The 20,233-nt window shown below is 42.4% G+C and overlaps 1 protein-coding gene across 5 annotated transcripts in view; it reads right to left on the bottom strand.

Annotated features, from left to right (window-relative positions):
- Positions 1–20,233, bottom strand: part of mrtfab (myocardin related transcription factor Ab) — a 43,817-nt gene that overhangs the window by 5,427 nt on the left and 18,157 nt on the right. For 2 of the 5 annotated variants that reach the window (XM_062413814.1, XM_062413816.1), the window contains 10 exons: positions 9,593–9,658; positions 4,916–4,971; positions 4,632–4,707; positions 3,853–4,014; positions 2,915–3,078; positions 2,639–2,770; positions 2,395–2,454; positions 1,648–1,832; positions 1,031–1,202; positions 23–412 (listed from right to left, as the gene is read on the bottom strand). In XM_062413814.1, the coding sequence (XP_062269798.1) occupies positions 23–412; positions 1,031–1,202; positions 1,648–1,832; positions 2,395–2,454; positions 2,639–2,770; positions 2,915–3,078; positions 3,853–4,014; positions 4,632–4,707; positions 4,916–4,971; positions 9,593–9,658 (1,463 nt within the window). Of the gene's footprint in view, positions 1–22; positions 413–1,030; positions 1,203–1,647; positions 1,833–2,394; positions 2,455–2,638; positions 2,771–2,914; positions 3,079–3,852; positions 4,015–4,631; positions 4,708–4,915; positions 4,972–9,592; positions 9,659–16,499; positions 17,188–20,233 lie in introns of those variants that run through there. The other 3 variants (XM_062413812.1, XM_062413813.1, XM_062413815.1) reach the window with 3 other exon arrangements.

The raw sequence follows: 20,233 nt of genomic DNA, 5'->3' as shown, positions 1-20,233 counted from the left end.
CTTCACACATCATAGATCTCACCATCTCCCCGAACATGTCTCCATTACAGCTCGTCTCATCCGGACTCATCCCAGCCAACGACCTCTCAGATGGAGTAGGTGACATAGGCGGGCTGGAGCTGGTGCTGCCAAATCGCATGATTCTCCCAGGAACCGCATGACCCATTGAAGACAAAGCTAATTTAAGCATGCTCTCTCCTGACTGGTGGTCAAGGGCAGTTGTGGATGTAGTCGGAGAGGATATGCTGGTGACAGCAGCAGAGTTGGCGACCTGCTGCAATAATCCATTTTTCAAAACTGCTGCGTTGCCGCCATTTTGCTCCTGGTAGTTGCGGAGCCTCTCAATGAGATCATTCTTAGTTCCGGAGACGGTCAGACCACGTAATTTCAGTTCCTGTTTCAACTCAGCAACCTGGAGGATGAGAAACCAGACCGGTACTTATAGCAGATGTCAACTCAGAGTGAAAGAGCACAAAAAACTGAAATGTCTCATCAGTTTTTAGCGGGTCCCAAGGGGTTCACAAAATAAATCACACAACGTTAGGTCTCATTTATGTTCAATGTTAGACACAAATACAGAAAAGGACAGAACCCTCTGTCCTTACTTCTGAAACTTACTGAGACGACAATAAGACAAACGGAAGACATTTAAGTAATTTGTGGAACTTTGTGAGGAGAGACTTGTTGAGCTGGAGGGAAACTACAGGCAAAGTTGTATGGTAGTGAAGGAAAAGTCCCATGTGTGGCCGCTGCCCTCTTGTGGATCTAATGCTTAACAACAATGCTAATGGGAAAGAAGCATGGAGGTAAGTGGGCATAACGTTTGAGATAATAATAACTTGATGTGTAATAACCATTTCTCAGACTTTGCAAATTCAATGCACTTAGTTACAGACTTGATCACTAGTAACAATCAGCTACCCACACTTCCTGATCTACAACCGATGGCAGTTAAAATCTTCTGTAAAATCTAAATGAGTCCTAAGATTCCCTGCAGCAACATTTATCACTCTTGAAAGTTCAAACTCACTTTGAACTCGTCCAAGTTGGCAGGCAGAGTAGTGGGTTTGGCTCCTCCAGCTACATTTTGGCTGTGACGGCCAGCCGCGCTCTGATTGGAAGGGGCTGGGGTGGTCGTGGAGGGAGCGCTGCGGGAGGGGGAAGGTCCGGTGTTGGTTGCTGGGGACTGCTCAGCTGGAGGCCTGAGAGGAGAAAGAAAAGAGGAAGTAGGAATATTCAAATTTAATTTGATAAACATCTTCTAAAAATGACTTTTTAATAATCGCATCGTCAAACTAAGTCAAATTTCATATTCTTCAGTTGAGGCTCCAGCAACCTTCAATATACCAACCTAACCACTCTTCTTAAAAACAAACCAACAGGTCTGTCTAAAAATAAGCCTTAAATCCATTACTACTGCTCCAGATCTAAAAAAAACTTCAACATGGACACAACAAGCCACAGCTGAACGTTTGGAAGAAGACAGGAAGTCATGCTGACAACGGCCTGCAGGCTTCACTGCAGACGTTAAGTCTGAGCACAGGTTTAGTAAGGGGAAGAAACGATTCTTGACCCTTTTACATAAAAGCCCCACAACCAATCTTCACACACTATCCACAAACACACACAGTCATGCCCGACACTCACTTGGGAGGGGCGGGCAGGATGGTGTGGTAGTTGTAGTGCTGCTGTTGCTGGCTGAGGATCTGCAGCTGCAGGAAGAGCTGCTGCTGGTGGAGCAGCTTGGCGTAGGACGAGTCCATCGGCGGCGGGAGCTCCTTGTCGGCCTTCTGGTCGGGAGGGATGTACTGGTGGTACTTCAGCTTCTTCACCTGCAACCAGATGATTAAGAGTGTTAAACATGTCTTTAATGTTTCTACACCATTGGACGTCATTGATTTGAGATTTGTGTAATCCTGCATTGTCTTGGTCTACAAGTTACTGGACAAGTGCTTTCGGTACATTTCGGTGGAAATTTCATTAGCAATAGCAAAACTACAACAAAAGCTTATTTCCAGGTAAGAAACTCTGCTCTGGTACAGTATAGACACAATGGCTGTAGAAAACGGTATCTCTTCCTCTTCTACTATATATATCTCCTTGTATGATTTTAAAATGACAAATTTGTGGTTCAATGGGAACTGGCAGCAAAAAACAGCCCTTTAAGTGGCCCTTCTAAATCTCAGGAGACAGTATTTCTCACTTTGTTTTCGAAACAAGTTGATGAGAAATGCGTCCTGATGAAACGCCATTTCAATTCCTCGAAGCTGACCTGCTGTCATCATGCCTTATTCCATGTCTGGTCATATAACATGATTTTGGATAAACATTACCCGTCAGAGCCATAAATCCTGTGTGAGTGCTTGTAATGATGACAACAAAGAGACCGCTGACCTTGGGTTTGTTGTCCTTTGATTTCTTGCTTCTTTGTGGAGGGCGATCTGAGCTTCTGGCCTGAGATTGCAGACAGAATGTAAGAAATGGGGTGGGGAGGCGAAAGTGAGGAGATGGTGGGTTAGCCACTTATAGCTGCTCAAAACACCGAGATTATGGTCACATTTATTCACAAGTCATCAAATCGGCAGGATGTTCAACATCCCAGACTGTGGCTGGGAAGACAGGAATATAACCAGCGCACCTTGACATGTCCCGAAGAGGAGCGGGGACTTGCTGAAATCATCGTTGTTCCATTTGTCAATTTCGGGGGCGGTGACAGAGCAGGGGCAATCACCTGGGGGGGAGGAGGCGGAGGAGGGGCCTGAGTGAAGAACTGAGAAAAACACGAGTGGTTAAAGGTGCGATCATGTTTATCCATTGTTTGCTTTGCTTTATGAAAGACTGCGGCAATTCAACTGAATTTAGTTTTACTTGATTCATTTCAAGTTTAATTGATTAAATGATGGTATGTTGGTACCTGTGTGGGAGAAATGTCCCCATTCTGGGTGGGTGCATCAGGGGGGGACAGCTGAGGGATGGCACTCAGGGGAGAGTCGTGATTGGTTAGCTGGTCTGGCGACAGAGCATCACTGCTGTCTTCGTCTAGAGACGAGCTCTCTCCCCCGGCTCCTTTTGGAGAATCTGTGACAGAGCAGAAACATCTTCATATTCAGCCAAACAGCCGGGTTACTATGGCAACACTTGGTCGTTTGTTACAAAGATATGTGGCCAGTGGAAACCGCTCACAGATTTACAGTCTAGTTTAGTCCTCACAAAAGGGATGAAGCTTGTAAAAGAACAATGAGTGACTTCAGACAAATTATGCAACACTGTGAATCATACCAAGTTTCAAAACACGACTATGTCCAAACATAGTTGTTGTGTCATTTCTGTCAAAAAGTTGTGGGGTTACAGTGTGTGTTTATACGCTCACCCTCCTCAAAATGTATTACACGTGTGTGGAGATACCTGGATGTTGTAATTGCTCGGCTAAAGGCGTGTTCAGACTGGAAATACGTCAAATTTTACAGGTCATCCTATCCTAAGGTGTATGGCCCAATGAATTAAACATGCATCCGTAAATCAGTGTATTAATCAGTGAATTAAGTGAAGTGTTTAAGTGTTTGTGGGTGCAGTACACAGGATACAGTTTTCAGTCTGGATAAACAAGGTGTTTCGAGAGCTTTTTGTTAAATCCCGAGTGTCCATGTGATTGTAAGTGTGTGCCAACAATTGCAAATGTGTATTCATCTAAACCTCCTTATGTGCACTGTTTCCAAGGACATTTACACCATGAGCAGTCTGTAAACTGTCGGTAATGTCTAGTTTAGACTACATGATGTTTTGCCATATTTTCTAGTTGCAAACATATTTTAGAACCGACAAAAGTGAATGTTGTGCAGTGTGTGTAGTTACCCAGCAGTGAGTCCTCTAGAGAGCAGGTGACCGACAGGATGTTCTTGTGAACCAGTTCGATGGGACCTGGTCTGTGGGAGATCTTATCATTGAGGTTGTCAGCCAGTCGTGCTCGCTTCAGCTGCAGTTGCTTGGCCTGCAGAGACGGCTCTGCCAATGTCTCTGTGGAGCAGACAGCAGGGCAATGTAAACTGATCAAGTGATTCATTTGATCTACAACAAGAACAAGATGGCAGTGCCTTGTATCTGTGGGATATAAATCAAGAGATATTTGTTTTAAATATTTTGAGAAGATCCAGGTGGAGTGGAAGTCGGCTTTCTGAAGACCCAATACTGCATAATTAGGACTTTTTAAGCACTTTTTGGATAACTATTCAAGTTCATCATTTAAAATGCAAAGTGTTGGAACCTGAAAGTAAAGTTTAAATTAGCAGTGTACCAAGAAGTTTAACTGAATCAAGCTGGTCTATTTAGCATACACATCGCTGCTCTGCCAACTGAGAAGAAAAACATGCAGATATAACTTTGGAGCATGAAAAAGGCCTTTCAAACTCACTTCACAGCAGCTGGAGACCTGATCTATTCGTTTTGTAGTGAACATGTACTGTTGTGCTTGCCTACTAGGGGGAAATTATCATGAAGTAGGAACTGTACACTAACCTTATCTATAGAATTGTTCCTTTTTGGTGAACGAATGGTTCCTTTTAAATAAAGTTTCACGTCCTTCGACCTAACTTAAACCTGCTACTCCTAAAGTCCACTTGAAGGTAAGAACTCACCCTCCAGAATGTGCATCCTGATCAGCTCGGAGCGCTCAGGACGACACCGAATCTTCCTCTTCAGATAGTCCTCGGTCTTGGGGAAACACAATAGACACATCATGGTGGGAATGAAGATGGATGAAAGAGGATCACAGGATGAAGCATTAGAAAACAAAGATTCTCAACCAGGTCGATAAACGTGCAAGCACATCTGAGAAGTGCTACTTTGATACTGTTTATATGGCATCCACCATTTCCAAAGGTCCTGTGAGCAGGTAACATGCTGTGTTTAAGACACTCACCCTTGCTCGCTCCAGAAGCCTTCGCTGTTCGTGAAAGGCTGCCGGGCTCTTCAGTGCTGCATGGAGAGAGAGGGATGAGGAGAGATGAGTGCAGCTCTCATTGACTTATGGGAGATGTGATGCTCCTTTGAGCAAAAGATTATGTGAGAACCTTTGGTGAGAACAGATACAAGTATAGAGGAAGGCAGAGTCAAAGTGGAAGTGGCTTCAACATTAGGTCAGTGATGCTATTCTAAGCCACACACAGTGGTCAGTTCTCAGTACTCTGTGTGAGCAGAATTAAAAAAGGTCCTCTGAAAAGAAGCTATTCAATTCAATTTAAACAACTTTATGAATCCCACTGGGGGATAAAAAACAATCACACAGACAGGTTCATGATACAAGACAGAAAGGAGCTAAATGAGTCCCAATAAAAGACAGGTATTCACTCCCGTCTGCTGGCTGGTTTCCCAACAGGATTACACAAAAACTACAGAACATATCAGCAAGAAGGATGGATGGAACATGAACCAAGAAAGAACCCATTCAACCCTGTGAGAAAGAAATGTTTTCCCTCTGTGCAGCTCGAAACGTATGACAGCATTTACTGTAGGTATTGACTGCGCATGCTCCAGGTAGAACCATTCCAACACCCAATGGAATGTAATCTGAAATCAGGTACACAAGCGTGGACCGCCAGACCGACACAGCCCCACATTTGAGTATGAATGGAACTGTGGGTTAGTCCGGTGACCAGAATGAGTACGAAACTCAGCAGACAAAGAATGATCAACCCTTAACGCAGCAGTTTGATTAACCCAAATGTAACTAATTCCCGTCGGGGAGTTCACATTTATTTCATACAGTCCTATTCTTTGTCTTTGTTTGAATTGATGTCAGATGTTTTTGTGAATCTACATTTGATTCGATGCGACACATGATCCGATAAGAGGCTGAGAATTCAACACATGACCCAAGTGAATGTAGTGAAATCTTCTCTCATGCAAGATCCTCATATCCTGATGAATACAGAGATTTTTTAAAAGACATTTAAAGTTAAACAGAATACACTACCGACTTTTACTACTGAGATTTATTGAGAGTGGAGAGGCCAAACTATTTTCCAAAGCCGACTGTCTGCATTAAGTCTGATAGATGAACTGGGCCCGGGAGTGTGAGGAACATCAATTCTTGATGCCCAGTTGCACGTTATTGATTTTTTTTTTTTTTTTTTTTTTTGAAGGAGCATGAAGACAGAGGAGACGGTGGACTGATGGATAGACCACTGCGCAGAAAGAAAATATATATTCATCACTGTACTCAGCCATGACTGGCCATTAATGTATCTCATGTGTTGCTGGGGGCGTCAATGTCTGTGAGTAACAACAGATATTTATATATATGTAGCAAGCCAGTTGTGGCCTGTGTTGGTTGGTGAATATCCCTTGTGTGTTTGAAGGTTTTTAAGTTGAATTAAGGTACAAGAATCATTTTTTTTTTTTAATCAGCCACATTTAGAAGACTGATATCTATGAGTTTGTAAAATTTGGTGCAGCTCCATTGGATTTACAGGGACTGTTGGGCCTAGGCGGTGGAGAGGTTCGGTCTATTTGGGGAAGGATATATAGAGGTGGCAGTTACATGATGTAATGCAGCAATTGTCTGATTGGTCCATAGATGGTGAAATCCCTCTCACGGATGTGTGAGGTTGGACTTTGTGGCTCCAGCGGGGCGTCGATTGTATGTGTACCACAGATGACTGGGTGTGGGGGTGGGAGGCATTCCTGTGTCCCAACCTCTGAGGTCGAAAGAAGAAGATCCACATACCAGTTGTGACATAAACAAACGGTTTTGAGATCACAACAAGGCGGCAGAATAACAGACCACGGGTCAGCCGATTATGTCACTATCATCTAGAAAGAAGAGCTTTTCCCTTACCACTTAGTTGCCAGCTTCTCAACTGCCTCAGTATCTATAATATTTCCACTCTAACATTTTTTCCGTAGTTGCTACCTTCTGCTGCGGCTTGGTTTGGATGCTAATGCGATCTATCTCATAATAGAGCCAAATTGACATTTGTATTCTGTTTCTGGACAAGTCAAATGTGATTTAGCTGAATGTCTGAACAGCTGGCCTTTATAACTGCAGAATCAATCACTATGCTACACTTATGTATTTACACAAACATCTGTGTTGTGTATCTGACTGCAGTCAAACAATATGCACAATCACAGGAAATTCAGTGGCAACACAACAGAGATTTAGCCTGAAGAGCAAACTGACAAACTGGTGCGACTTATGAACTATTCAAATATTTAACAACATTAAAGAAACTTAAAAATGTAAAAAAGCAAACAATTAGAAAATAATCTGTTATAAAATATGACCTGATTCACATAACTTTGCAAAAACTTTACCCTGACACTGACCCGTCAGTCAATTATGTCACACATGCATCACACGACTGAACCAAAGACAGAAGAGCATTGTCGTTGCTTGGTCACCCATACGTCGAGGCATTTAACCTCTTAATTCGACGTAACTATTTTCTTTTACATTCTCTGATCCAGAAAGGCCCTGCTTCACATTTACACAGAAGATATTGACACAGCAGCAACTTAGAGACAACACTGCGGCAGGTTGGGAGGCCAAGCCCGAGAATATCTGGTGGAAGGAGGGTAGAAAGTTCCCATTTACATCATCTATATTAGGTCCTAACGCTCACTGTCTCCTCTGCAGCTGGCCAACGATACAAATAAAACCATCAGAATATGGGAACAGTTTACGTTCATATCATCGTGATCCGACTCCACTGAAAGTAGATGAATGATGATGTACCCTCCCCTCCTGGTTCGTCAGCAGTTCATATGATCTTTATGGTCCCATAATTCAAAAGGGACTGTGACAGCTGAACAGCCTCCGCTCTACCCTGCTGAGTCTCAAGGCAACAGTAAATAAAAATGCTGTTTGTTGGGCTCAAAAGCAGTTTTTAATACCTCTCGTACAAACCTACGCCTTCTCTTTCTCTCTCTCTTTATGTTTTTAATCTCTGCATCTCTCCAGACGAGAATCTAGATGGTGAAACATTCCACCAGTACATGCTGATCCCAGAGCAGCTAGTGGTGTGGCATGAGGCTGGTTGCATAAGGAGCACACAGACAGATTTACTGTAACGGCTAAAAGGTCCAATGTGAGACTCTTTTCTGTGGACCACAACAAGCCTTTGGCCTGAGTGTCTATTCCAGTGCACTCTCTCATGCCTAATGCATACAAACTGAGCCTGGTTAGTTACTGTAATTGCATTTTTATTAACTCAACTTTTTAATAGACTCTGCAAATTCATGTTCAGATGTTACCATTAGTTAGCAGTGGTAGTGATGTATAATAAAGAGGGACATGTATAAAGATGATAATAAGCCAAAGACAAGAGAACGTCTTAATAATGTCAATGACTGAATAAGATTCACATTTCAACCTGTTTGTTAGTAAGTAAGCAGGATAACACAGAAACTACTGTTTCCATGACATTTTGTTGAAGGATGGAATATGGCCCAAGGCTTGACATTTTGAAGTGGATCTAAAAAAAAAATGGACTGGTCAGATCCAAGAATAATTTTGCACTTTCTTTTCAGTGTTTCCCACAGAATTAATTCAATTTACTGCTGAAGCAGGGGTGCATGCAGGCGAGTAGCCAGCAAATAGTGCCGCACACAGCTAGACAATGCAGCAACGGAGCAAAACACTCCATCAGACATTTCTGTGATATTATAAGTGTAAAAATAATAGTTGGTTCATAATGAAACTGAGGCTGGACAAATTTGAATAAGGCCGGTTGGCGAAGGAGGGTATTAGCCTTGGCGGAGATATATCCCTCCCAGACCTTCCTTCTAGTTTCTATTTGTGACCAGTGGAGAATCATCTGTCTGCATCTTTTGTTTCTCCGAACACAAATTAATCAGCACCATCATCATGGCCTACACGTCCATGTGCCTGCCTTGCTTTAAAGTATTTATTTCTTGAAAAGCCTAATACCTACATGCATAGATGCATTTAACAGAGGCGAAACATTTTTCTAAATAAAAAAAGAATAATAATAACAAAATAAACCTGTCTCTTGTGTTGTGTGGCACTCCGAAACAGGAAGTGAATACAGAGGAAGAGGAAGCTGCCACAGTTGATAACACAAAGTGGTGCAAAGACACCACAAAATGTGACACATACAGAATGCACAAACTCATTCCAGTAACAAGTAGATAAGGGCTGTCATTTTCTGTACAAAGTTAAACAAGAGCCTCAACCTTCAGAATACTATATTCCCTGAAGATGCTTTAAAATACAGAAATAATACAGCTTAAGGTTCAGCATGTGAATAAATGAAACATGCGCACATAGCTGAGCACTGGTATTGTATACGTATCATAATCAACCTTTGACAGGCTTTGGCATACAGTCTGATGCTGGAGAAGGAAACTCTGTGACCTCCACTGAAAGACAAAGACACACTGCCCTAATCAGGGATCTATGAAGCATCACAAGAAGTGTTTCATTGTTGTTCTGTTATAGACCATGAGCATCACTGACTGCTGATGTAAAATGATTCCATATGTATGTATATCATATGGAACTAACCACAATGAGGATACATTACGGAAGTTGCACAACACGGCACATTTTGATACACTCACTAAAGACACTTACGTGGCATGATCCCTTGGCTGACCAGTTCCTCACGTGTTCGTCTCTGCTGGAGTTTGAGCTGGAGGACTGCATTGAAACAGAGGAGGTGAGGGGGAGACAGAGGAGAAAAGAGAGTCAGTGATGGCCCATGAGAGCAACAGCACTGCAGCGATGGAGCTCTGAGCTCTTAAAGCGTCCTTATTTTCCCTTATTGTCCACTGAGCACAAGTCCATCTGCAACGTTTGTATGCGTAAACTCAGGAGGCGGAACCAAGATGCATTTGGACTGACATGAAGAGGACCTGCTCTTGCTGGCACCCAATTCAACCGCCCATTTCCCCCTTCTCGCTTGCTTATTTTTTTTAAGCTACAGAGGAGGCGGAGTGCTACAAACTTCCTGTTACTCAATTTTTTCATTTTTTTCTATGCAAAGTTGTGTGTGAAAGGAAAAGTCACCATTCATCAAAGAGGGACACCAAGCAGGAACAGCCACTAAAGTAATGAAACCATCAAAATGGTGTAAAGAACAAAAAATATTGAGACTGAAACTAAATCAGTCCCAGTCCACCCCCCCAAAAAAGAGCATAGGGTTCGATTGCGCCGTCATTTCAAAACAGGAAGTGCTTACATAACAGACTAGAAGAGAGTTTTGAGGAACACGAGGATAAACACAAAGAGCATGTTTCACCCTTTAGCAAACACTATACTTTATTTGTTGTCATTCTCATCTTTATACTTTTTAAAGTTGAACACATTTTAAATATAATCTCCTGAGCTGAATTCTATTTCTGTTACTAGCCTCATCACAAACATTGAATTTTAAATCAAAAACCACAGAGTTTTTTTCCACTATCTTTATTTAAGATCTTGGTCTATCCGTTTAAAAGGACTTATCGATTTTGTCAGATTTTGTAAATTCTTTCACTCAAAAACATACTCACACTAAAATAACCACTGTTTGTGCTTATCTTAAGACAACCAGATAAATTACCATTAGAATACAAGATGTAGTGTTGACACATGAAATTGCCCCACTTCTTCTAGAGTGCCGTCGGGCGGATATTTAACAAGCAGTGTGGCTGCGAGGAGAAGATTTGAAGCTGAAGAAGCAAAAAATATCAGAGAGCAGTCGCACATTTTAAACACAAGCAAAGCAAATCTAAGCGCAAGAACAGGGTTTTGAGCGAAAGCGTTCCAAAATTGTAACGTGAAGTCAATCAAGTACTGATCTCAAACTAAACGATCGTGCTCTTTTTAATAAAGATAGAAAAATAAGGATTATACTGAGCAGTGAAATAAAAAATGTTTTAGACACAGCCATGAACTTTTCCAGAATAATAAATTAAATGTGGAAAGCTGCAGGGTCAGGCAAGTGCATTGTGTTTTATAGCCTGCTGCTTGGTACGGTTTCTTGCAACACAGTGACATTTTAAGGAAGCGAGTTTGACCTTTCAGTAACCACACAGACACTTCAAGGTGTGATGACAGACTGCGACAGAAATATGCAAAACAGTCACACAAAGTCTTCATTGCGCACAACTATACTATGATGGTTTATCTGGGGTTGATTTTGACTGGTATTGCATCACAGTTCCTCTGAAACAGCCTGTTGATGTGACACACACCTTCTGCCCGTCCTTATGTTAAGATCGCAGAGATTGATCCAATCAGAGGAAGGAATGAATATGTTGCTCCATCAAATATACTGTAGATGACTCAGAGGTTTCAGTCCAGCTCCACTCAGCTGTGACTGGTTAACACGCACAAGTTGTCCTTGCTGTAGTTTTTTGTGTATGTGTGTTTGTGTGTGTGTGAAGTGGAACACACCACCGAGGCTTCCCAAGAATTTCTGGCCAGGATTGCGTCTGCTACTTTGAGGACAAGCAGCACCTGTTCCTTCCCACTAACAAAGTGACATCACTGGTGCTCACAGGATAGCTAACCAGTTAGTCGTCCTGCCTAGCTGCTGCTGTCTTATCCCTCTGTTATTTCAAACACTCCAGGCCTGGACAGCAACACAGCAAGTCCCATTAATTAATGTAACTGCCTGTGCAAGTAAATGTCATTCATTGGCTCCAAAATCCTCGCTGGTGATCCCAGCTCTCCTCTGTTATGTTTACAAGTGTATGCTTTACATCTTGAGGGATCAGACTAGAACTAGAGTCCCCTCTGGAAGCAATAACATGTCAGTTCACATTCAGTGGTGTAAACACAGAGAACTAAACAGGGCCCGATGAGCTCATGTATATGTTCAATGTGTGCGGCGGCTAAGAGATTCATTTTCCCTCTCTGCCAAGCACGAGGACATACACTCAAGTGTTGCCTGAAACCCCTCACACACATGCAAAGACACACACACACACAGATATGCTGACCGTGCCATGGCATAGTGAAGGATAGGACGCCACGCCACTTGGCCCTTCCACGGAAGAGGTTTATTCTGGGAAAGAGAATCTTACGCTTCCCTCTCTGCAGCCTCAATTCTCGGTGCGCCTTCCTTTCACGCACAAAGGACACTCCAGTTAACTTGTTTATTCTGCCCTGCACTCTCGTTCACACTCCTCTCTTTATTCCTCCTCTCTTAAAGTAAGTGAACTGGAAGCACAAGTATTGGCTGTTTAGTGGCGACATCGGCCTCTAATGGCTTTTTAGGCATCAGTTAAAAATTATCACGTGTCGGCCATGACTGAGTCCATCTTCTCAGTGGTTTGAGTGGAAAGAAAATTGCATTAGTCCGGTAGTGATACCTCGTGCATGCTACTAACGGTGTGAACAGCTGCACAGGTGTCAAAGCCGTGGGCTGATGTGGGGAAACCAAACCATATGATGAAGCCAGTAAAACTACCAAGTTGTTAAAAAATAAGATTCAAGGGAGTGGAAACAAAAAAGTTAATAAATATTAAAATGCAGAACTGGTGTTCTTGTGTTCGAATTGTAGATCCTATGATAGCCTTTAGTTGGTATCACTATACAAATGAATCTAGAACAGACATTTTACTATTTGTGAATTACTGAAATACCCAGACAGTATAGAAATTTAAAAGATACAAAAATTGTATATAACTTATAATAATAAAACTTGAATTAAATGCTCAAGTTCGTCTATTACAGTAATGTCACATGTTGCTTCCACATGTGCGTGTAAATCTAGTCAAAAGTTGTGTGTATTTGCAAAAAGCTGAAACAGATTTAGATTAAATATGACACATTCTTTGTCTTTCAGAGACCAGGACACACTATGGAGCTTAAATGAGGTTTAAAGGCCATTTTTGGTTAATTTAAGCAAAAGGATGAAAAGGCAGGGCAGGTTTTATTAGGATACTAGGCCACAGCCTAAACTGGCCTCTGCAGTCATAAAAAGTCAGAGTGAAGGAACACAGAGGGAAAGAGGCACACAAGAGAGCAGAGACGGCTGCGTTTAGAGCTTTTAGATCGAGCAGAGGGAACAACAATCGTTATGCTCACTCTGTCAAGCCTGTAATCTTTTGGTTTCAAGACGGCATCTCAAACCACCGTATCAATCTGCTGCCAGACAGCGTGCCAGTGAAAGTCACAGGGAAGTAAAGTTAGAAAGAGCTCGAGAGAAACATACTGGGTTCCTGTGGGTTCACAGCTCCAGTGTCAGAATTATATCACACTTCATGTCTTTATTTAGAGATCGGGGTGTTAAATTGGCCTTCACCTATCAACCTTTTATTTCCAATTGCTCATTTATCTTTAATGTCTTCTCAGCCATACAAAAATGTTCAATTCTTTATTATGCATTAAAGAAAAGCATGCAAATCTTGATATTTCACCTGATGAATACTACACTAAAGGTTCTGGTACGAATCCTGGTTTGGACAGAGCCTCTCTATGTGGAGATGCATGCTCTTCCCATGTCTGTGTGGGTTTTCTCCAGGTACCCTGGCTTCCTCCAACAGTCCAAGGACATGCAGATTGGGTTTAGGTTAATTGGCAACTCGAATTTGACCAAAGGTATGAATCTGAGGGTGAATGGTTTTCTCTGTATGTTGGCCCTGCAAAACGCTGGGGAGATGTTCAGGGTGTACCCACAGGGTGTATCCCACCTCCCAACCAATGTCAGCTGCCCCTGTGACCCTCAAAGGATAAGCGGTATGGATAATGGCTGGAAGACTACACTAGAATGTCATTCTCAGTAGAGAGCCTACTTATGCAAAGGCCAAGCTACCCTGCACATCTGTCTAGCTCTTATAACCAAGATATAAATGAAAAAAGTAAGTGGTCTGATAACCTGCACCAAAAAACTCACAGATCTCAACACGTTAATTACCTACTTCAAGATTCGTAGGTAATTTCCTGAGACACTGACTACGTTTACATGGACACCAACATTTTGATATTGACCCCATTAAGCTAATAGCCCAAATAAGTCACTGTCATATATACACTATTTCTGATTATCTTAACTCTAATAAGGTCATACATAAGTAATTAATAAATGAAGGCATGAGGTATTCTGACCTTAGTCTCATTATGTTACCTTAATTGTATTACAACGTCCTATTGGAGTTATCGCAGCATTTGGCGACGTTGACAAATGGTAGTTACTTGCATGACGACAAATGCCCTGGCTGTCAACAAGAATAGATACAAAATAGAAGGGAGTTGTAGCTTTAGCAAAATTAGAAAGAAAGCATCCAAAAATTGTATACAGTAGCTTCGTCCATTCAACTATTTAACGTTGGGGTTTTTTAACTGGCAGGATGCAATGGAGTAGTGAACTTCGTGATTTGTAACGTGTAAACTGGAATATGAAAGGAGTAGTCTATTTGCAGATGATGCTAACACCATAAGCAAAATATCTTATTCTTAATAACGTCAATAGTTGTAATATGGGTGACGATGCAAATGTAGCATTCGCGAGATTGTCTAAAAGAGCCTTATCCAAGTTATAGAAAATTAAAAAGAATTCCTTTATTCCTATCAAACCAGTTCAATCCCTCTACCGAGTTCGGTGTAAATCGGTCCAGTAATTTTTGTGATTCCTGATGACAAATAGACAAGCAAACCAACCAACACACAGCGGTGAAGAAATTATATTCTTGGTGGAGGTAAAAAATAAAATAACTCATTCACACAGTAAAAAGTTTTGTGATAGTGGTTTGTATATTGAGACAAATAAAATAAAACTTTCCATATTTTAACTTCTGCAGTTCCCAGAGCTAACAGCAGTGCACCGTGGCTGTCAGGGATTTCTTATACTGATCCAGAGGTCACATACATTACACTCTCCTGAAAGCGGTTTTGGATTTAAGGTTAATGCGGCGTCAGGAGAATGAGGAGCTAACTGAAGCAGAGCCAGGTTCTTGTTGGCCAACTGGGCTAATCCTGCTGCGCTCATGTGTCGTTAGATCTGATTTAACATGTCTGACGTTGTCACCGTCCCCGAAGACCCCCCCCCACCCCGTGCTTGGCATAGCTAAGCTAACACACACCCACCATAGCAACACGCATGAAGGGAGAATGTTACAAGCCCGAACTGGATGAGGAAGTGGGTTCATGGGGACAGAAACATATCTGATACTACACTGACGCATTCACTGATGCATACCCAGCTGCCAACCCACAAACACCAGTCTCACAGATTCTTAGAAAGGATATTAAACATGGTATAGTTGTATTTGGAAAGCCTGTTAATGTTTTCCTGCATTAGATCATCATTTGCATAGTCGTCTTGTTTGATTGCCTCGGTTGAGAAGAGAGGTGTACGCCGAGCCTGGAAGGTTTCATGCAGCAGCGAGAATGGAAAGTGGCTAGAGGGCAGGAACAATACAAGGTTAAAGCCATTCACTCCTTGGACTCGCTCCCGCTGCCTCCGCACTGCCACACTGCTCTGGGAAGACGGATGACGAGGAGGATCGGAGCAAATACTAATTATCTTAAAAGTTCAAGGAACAAAGGTCTGACTCCCAAAGCTTCCATGGCTTAAAGTGGTTCATGTCACTCACACTTGCTCTAGACTTGATACAGACCTTTGAATACTTAAGAAAAGGTTGGCAGGTAGGAATAAAAGCAAGTGTGGTCAGCTGTAGTGTCATGTAGGAAGTGACAGTGCATGTTTTCTATTAACCTTTTCGTTGTACTCAACCTCCTCCTTCTTCCATTAGTGTAACCTCCCAGGAATCCTGTTTGTTTCACGTGCAGTCAGTCATCTCTGGGACTCTTGTAAAGTTGGTTATAAACAATCTTAAGCTCATTCGATTGTCACCCTGACTGTTTATATATTATGTTACTATTGGCTGCCATAATTTTCCGTTTCTACAGAACAAGATGTTTGTGCAAGTTTTACTTCTCACATCTAAATCTCAGAATGAGTCCCAACATCATAAAGCCTATTTTTCAAATACTAAAACTATGAAAAGCTTCCAATCTGACGTACAAAAAAGGACATTATATTGCTATTGACCCCCCATGGTCAAGATAAATATTTTGATAAGGGATTTTCTTTTGTTTGTTATCTGCCACATGCATTCACACACACGTGTTTACAGTCTTGGTGGATGTTTCTCATGCTGTGTTCCACTGACCTACAGATTGCTCTAGAGCTTAACGTAATACAGCATGTGAACCAACACAAAAAGTGTGAAGAGGACAATGACTGCCAGCAGCAACACTGAATATAAACATTAATATGTGTTTCTAAGAAAACTCCACAGAGGACCTTAATCCTGGAACAGGCGATGTGACTTTAACATGACAGGTTAAAGTTATTTCCTCTTGTAGTCCCCCACACTTCTTTAATTTAACGCAGAGAAGCTTTATCAGGGAGACCATATAACCACTAACTTCCTTCCTTCTTACAATGAACCGAATCTTTTATCTTTAGCACACCCCCATTAACTATTTATATGAAGTCATGAAGTACTGACATGAACCTGCAGAGGCACATAAACACGTGTCATACCAGTTAACTTGTGAGCATATCCCGATCGCCCACCTTCTTTCAAGCTGTGATAGACATGTCGGTCATGATCCATCTTCAGTCCTGCCTTCTCCATGTCCACGTCATCTCCCATTGGAGGAGAGCCCGGTGGGGAGAGTTCAAAGGACAGGCAGTTGTTGATGTCCAGCATTATCATTCAGAATGGAGATCTGTTATTTTTGGTAAACATTGAACCTTTCGCGCAAAAGGGGGGTCCTCCTCCGAAGTCCCAAATGTTGGCAAATTAGGCTGAAGGCAGGGAGGGAAAGAAGAGTGGTGTCTCCAAACAGCACCAGCTGTCCCTTCAATTCGATGTCCTCTCTCTCAAAGGGAAGAATGTGGATCAAGTGCCGGAGAAGACTCCCATACATCCAGAACGAGCAGGAAAAACACTGCAACCTCCTCTCCTCTAGTGTCTCTCTCAGCCTCCTCAGTACCAGAGTAATCGATTGGTCTGTCTCAGTTTCTCCTTCTTTCTCTTCTTCCTCCTGCTCTCTCTTTCCCTTGCAGTGGCAGACGGCAAGTCACGACAGCACTGCTCTGCGAAGGTTGCCCAGAGAGACAAGGGGAGGGGAGGGTGAAGAAATCCACGGGACGAGTTGTGGATGAAAAGACCAAGGGAGACGAGAGGGGAGGAAACTGAAAAGCAGCGAGCAGGGGAGGGAGAGAGGACGGCAGTGATCTCGGCAGAGAAAGAGAGAGAGAGAGAGAGAGAGTTCCCAGAGAGACTGCTCTGGTTGCAGCTCCTCCTGAATCTTACACACACACAAACGCGCACACACACACACACACGCATGAGCAGGGAGTGTGGCCGATAAAGTTCTCCTGCTCAGCTGTTGCTATTCATTCACAGTTACAGGCTGAGGGGAGGGGGCTGCAACATGCAAACCTCCTCCCTGTGAAATACATGCACACAAACAAAACACCATCAGCGACAAAAATCTGTTCTTTAACACTTTCTGAGCTCCTCTAAATACCCAGGCTCGCTCTCTCGAATGGTGACTCAGTCAATCTATGAGCAGGTTTTATGGCATGAGTAGAAGCGGCAGTAACGGTTTTCAGCGATGACCTCATAGGACATAATCGACCTTTGTCAAAGATGCTTGAGTGAATCCGATACTGGGATGAATCACATGGCTTTTAAAAAGTGATTGATTGATGTCCAATCACCGCTGCAATTCTAAAACAATTTTCTTGGAGCAGTCTGTCCTTCAGGAAAGGCAGCTTACTCACAAAGGGACGCCGGAATTATGTTTTAAGAAAAAAGATGAGAGGTATAGGCCTGGTGCAAACCGAGAACCAAAGCAGTTGTATTTTGACCGTGTTAAAAAACTCTGGATTGGTTCACCGCCCAGTTGCCACCGTTCCAACTGACTCCTGCAGAATGCTGATGGTATACGCCAACCCCCCCACCCCCCACCCCTCCTTTCTCTACTGTTTTAAATAGAAGGGCCAGCTGGCTATAAGGGGGCTATATTCAGCTTGGTATCACCTGTGCAATCGGGTAAGGTTACTTTGAGGCACACACATCGTGGCACCGCGAACACACACATAGACACACAAGCTTTAAGCCCCAATGCCTTGGACTAAATCAATGTTTTATGAGGCATGACACAAAAGGGAGATGCATGGCTTTCATACTTTTCTCCTCCGCTATACTTACAGCACAGAGAGCAGTCGACTTATTATAAAACAATGACCTGCGCATTAATATCACATTAGACACTCACTGCACACAGTCCGACATCGTGGTCAACCCGCACATTGCTCCGCAGGTGACACACCTGAAAACACAGGCAACACCTTGAACAAACAGTGGCTGGTTTCTACAATAACTGTCTGTTACAAGTGTATGATTAAAGTCCACATGCTGTTATGTGTCACAGTCTGGACAGGAAACAAAGATGACAACACACTCTCCTCAAACATCACAACTAAGCTAAAAATCTAAATCTAATTCTAACCCAAACCAAACTGACTTTGTGAGAACCTGCCAAAATGTCCCAGCAGGCCTCATTGCCTGGAGGCCTGCCAATATTTACATGTACACCACCAGTAGGATGCTTTTACATGCTGTTTATGTACAGTGATATAGTAATGTAATCACAACCATTAGATTCAGTGGTAATTTGAACCTTTTGTAAGACAAGTTATCATAGTTCTGGCTTTGAGAAAATTCCAGTGAAGCTATTTGACCTTGGACATCCTAATCAGAGTCTTGCCTTATACGTCACTGAAAAATATTCTTGGGAATAAAAAATAAAGAAAAACACTTCTTTTTCTGCAAGCAGACAGGATACAATTACAGCATGAAGATCTTGCTGGAATAGTGACTCAGAGACTTCCTGTGGGTGTGTAAATGAATGGAAAACTCCCCCACTGCTTCCAGTTGGTCATTATGACCACCAGGAAGATAAACAGCAAAAAAAAAGTGGTTGTTTCTTTTTAAGTGGCATCCAAACCACGATTGAGGTGTATAGGCAAACACAAAGGCAACACACAAATAAACATACAAAAACAACATTGAAAGAGATTCTACAAATGTTCAGGCAAGAAGACATCTTAAATATGCTGTTTCTCTCTTCTGTCATTGCTTGGGATTCTCCCACGCCCCGTCACCGGTGTTGAAGGCTCATCTAAGACACCCCAAGGGGGTCTGCCTCTCATGGGGCTCCATCCCAGCAAGTTTTGATCAATGTCATCAACGTCTGTATGAAATAAAGTTTCTGTATTGATTCATGTTTATTTGTGTCTTTACTAAATACATTGGTAGTTCATTTGAAGATTGAGAGAAGGCCTCAAAACTGAACAACATTAACCGCCCTATGGTCGTATGCCTCCAAAAACCAGTGCTGTTTAAGTGTACATACATTTTTTCCAGACAGATATGAGGTCACGATGACCGTTGACCACTGGAATCTAATCAGCTAATCTTTGAGTCCAAGTAACAACTGGTCCAAATTTGAAGAAATCCCCTGCAGGCATCATGTTCAGGAAGCCAAAAACATGTTTTGTGAGACCACAGTGACCTTGACCTCTGTCCACCCATATCTAACAGTTAGATCATTTTGGCTAAGCGAACATTTTAACCAATCTTTTAAGGATTCTCTCATGGCATTGTTTATGTAAGGGGTTTATGAGGCAAAAAATGAATGTGTGAGATCACAGTGACCTTGGACCATCAAAAGCTTAGTCTTGAGTGCAATGGAACTTTTGTCCCTAATTTGAAGAAAGTCCCTCAAGGCACTCTTCAGATATCATGTTCACAAACATGGCTGGATAACCTGAAAACACAAGGGCTCTGGCCAATGGATGTCGCTGCTGCTGCTGCAGAGGAATACAAATACTATCAACCACATCCCCAGATGAAAAGCTGAAGACAAGACAGTGTTCTAACTCTGAGTATGGGTCCAAATGTTTAACACTGGCTCCCTGTGCCAGAGTGCTTCTTCAATTAGAGCATGTCATTATTTAGGAGATAATGGACATTAATATAGTGTTATTCAGTATATTAACCCTCCGAGTTCACTACTAGTTGCTGTTGCATTCCAAACATCAGCACCACAATTAAACAGCTGCAAAAAAACACCAAAGTCCTCCCACTGGTGCTTTGTTTGTCTTCACACAGCTTAAGTTGGGGAGATAAACTGTCTACAGCCAAAATGTTTTTCATTTTCTACCTGGTCGTGGAACATCATGACCTTCTTTGCACAGAG

Source organism: Platichthys flesus, chromosome 20, assembly GCF_949316205.1.
Source record: "Platichthys flesus chromosome 20, fPlaFle2.1, whole genome shotgun sequence".
NCBI classification, from domain to species: domain Eukaryota; kingdom Metazoa; phylum Chordata; class Actinopteri; order Pleuronectiformes; family Pleuronectidae; genus Platichthys; species Platichthys flesus.
Note: the sequence above shows the minus strand (reverse complement) of the source record. Positions and strands in the feature narration are given on the sequence as shown.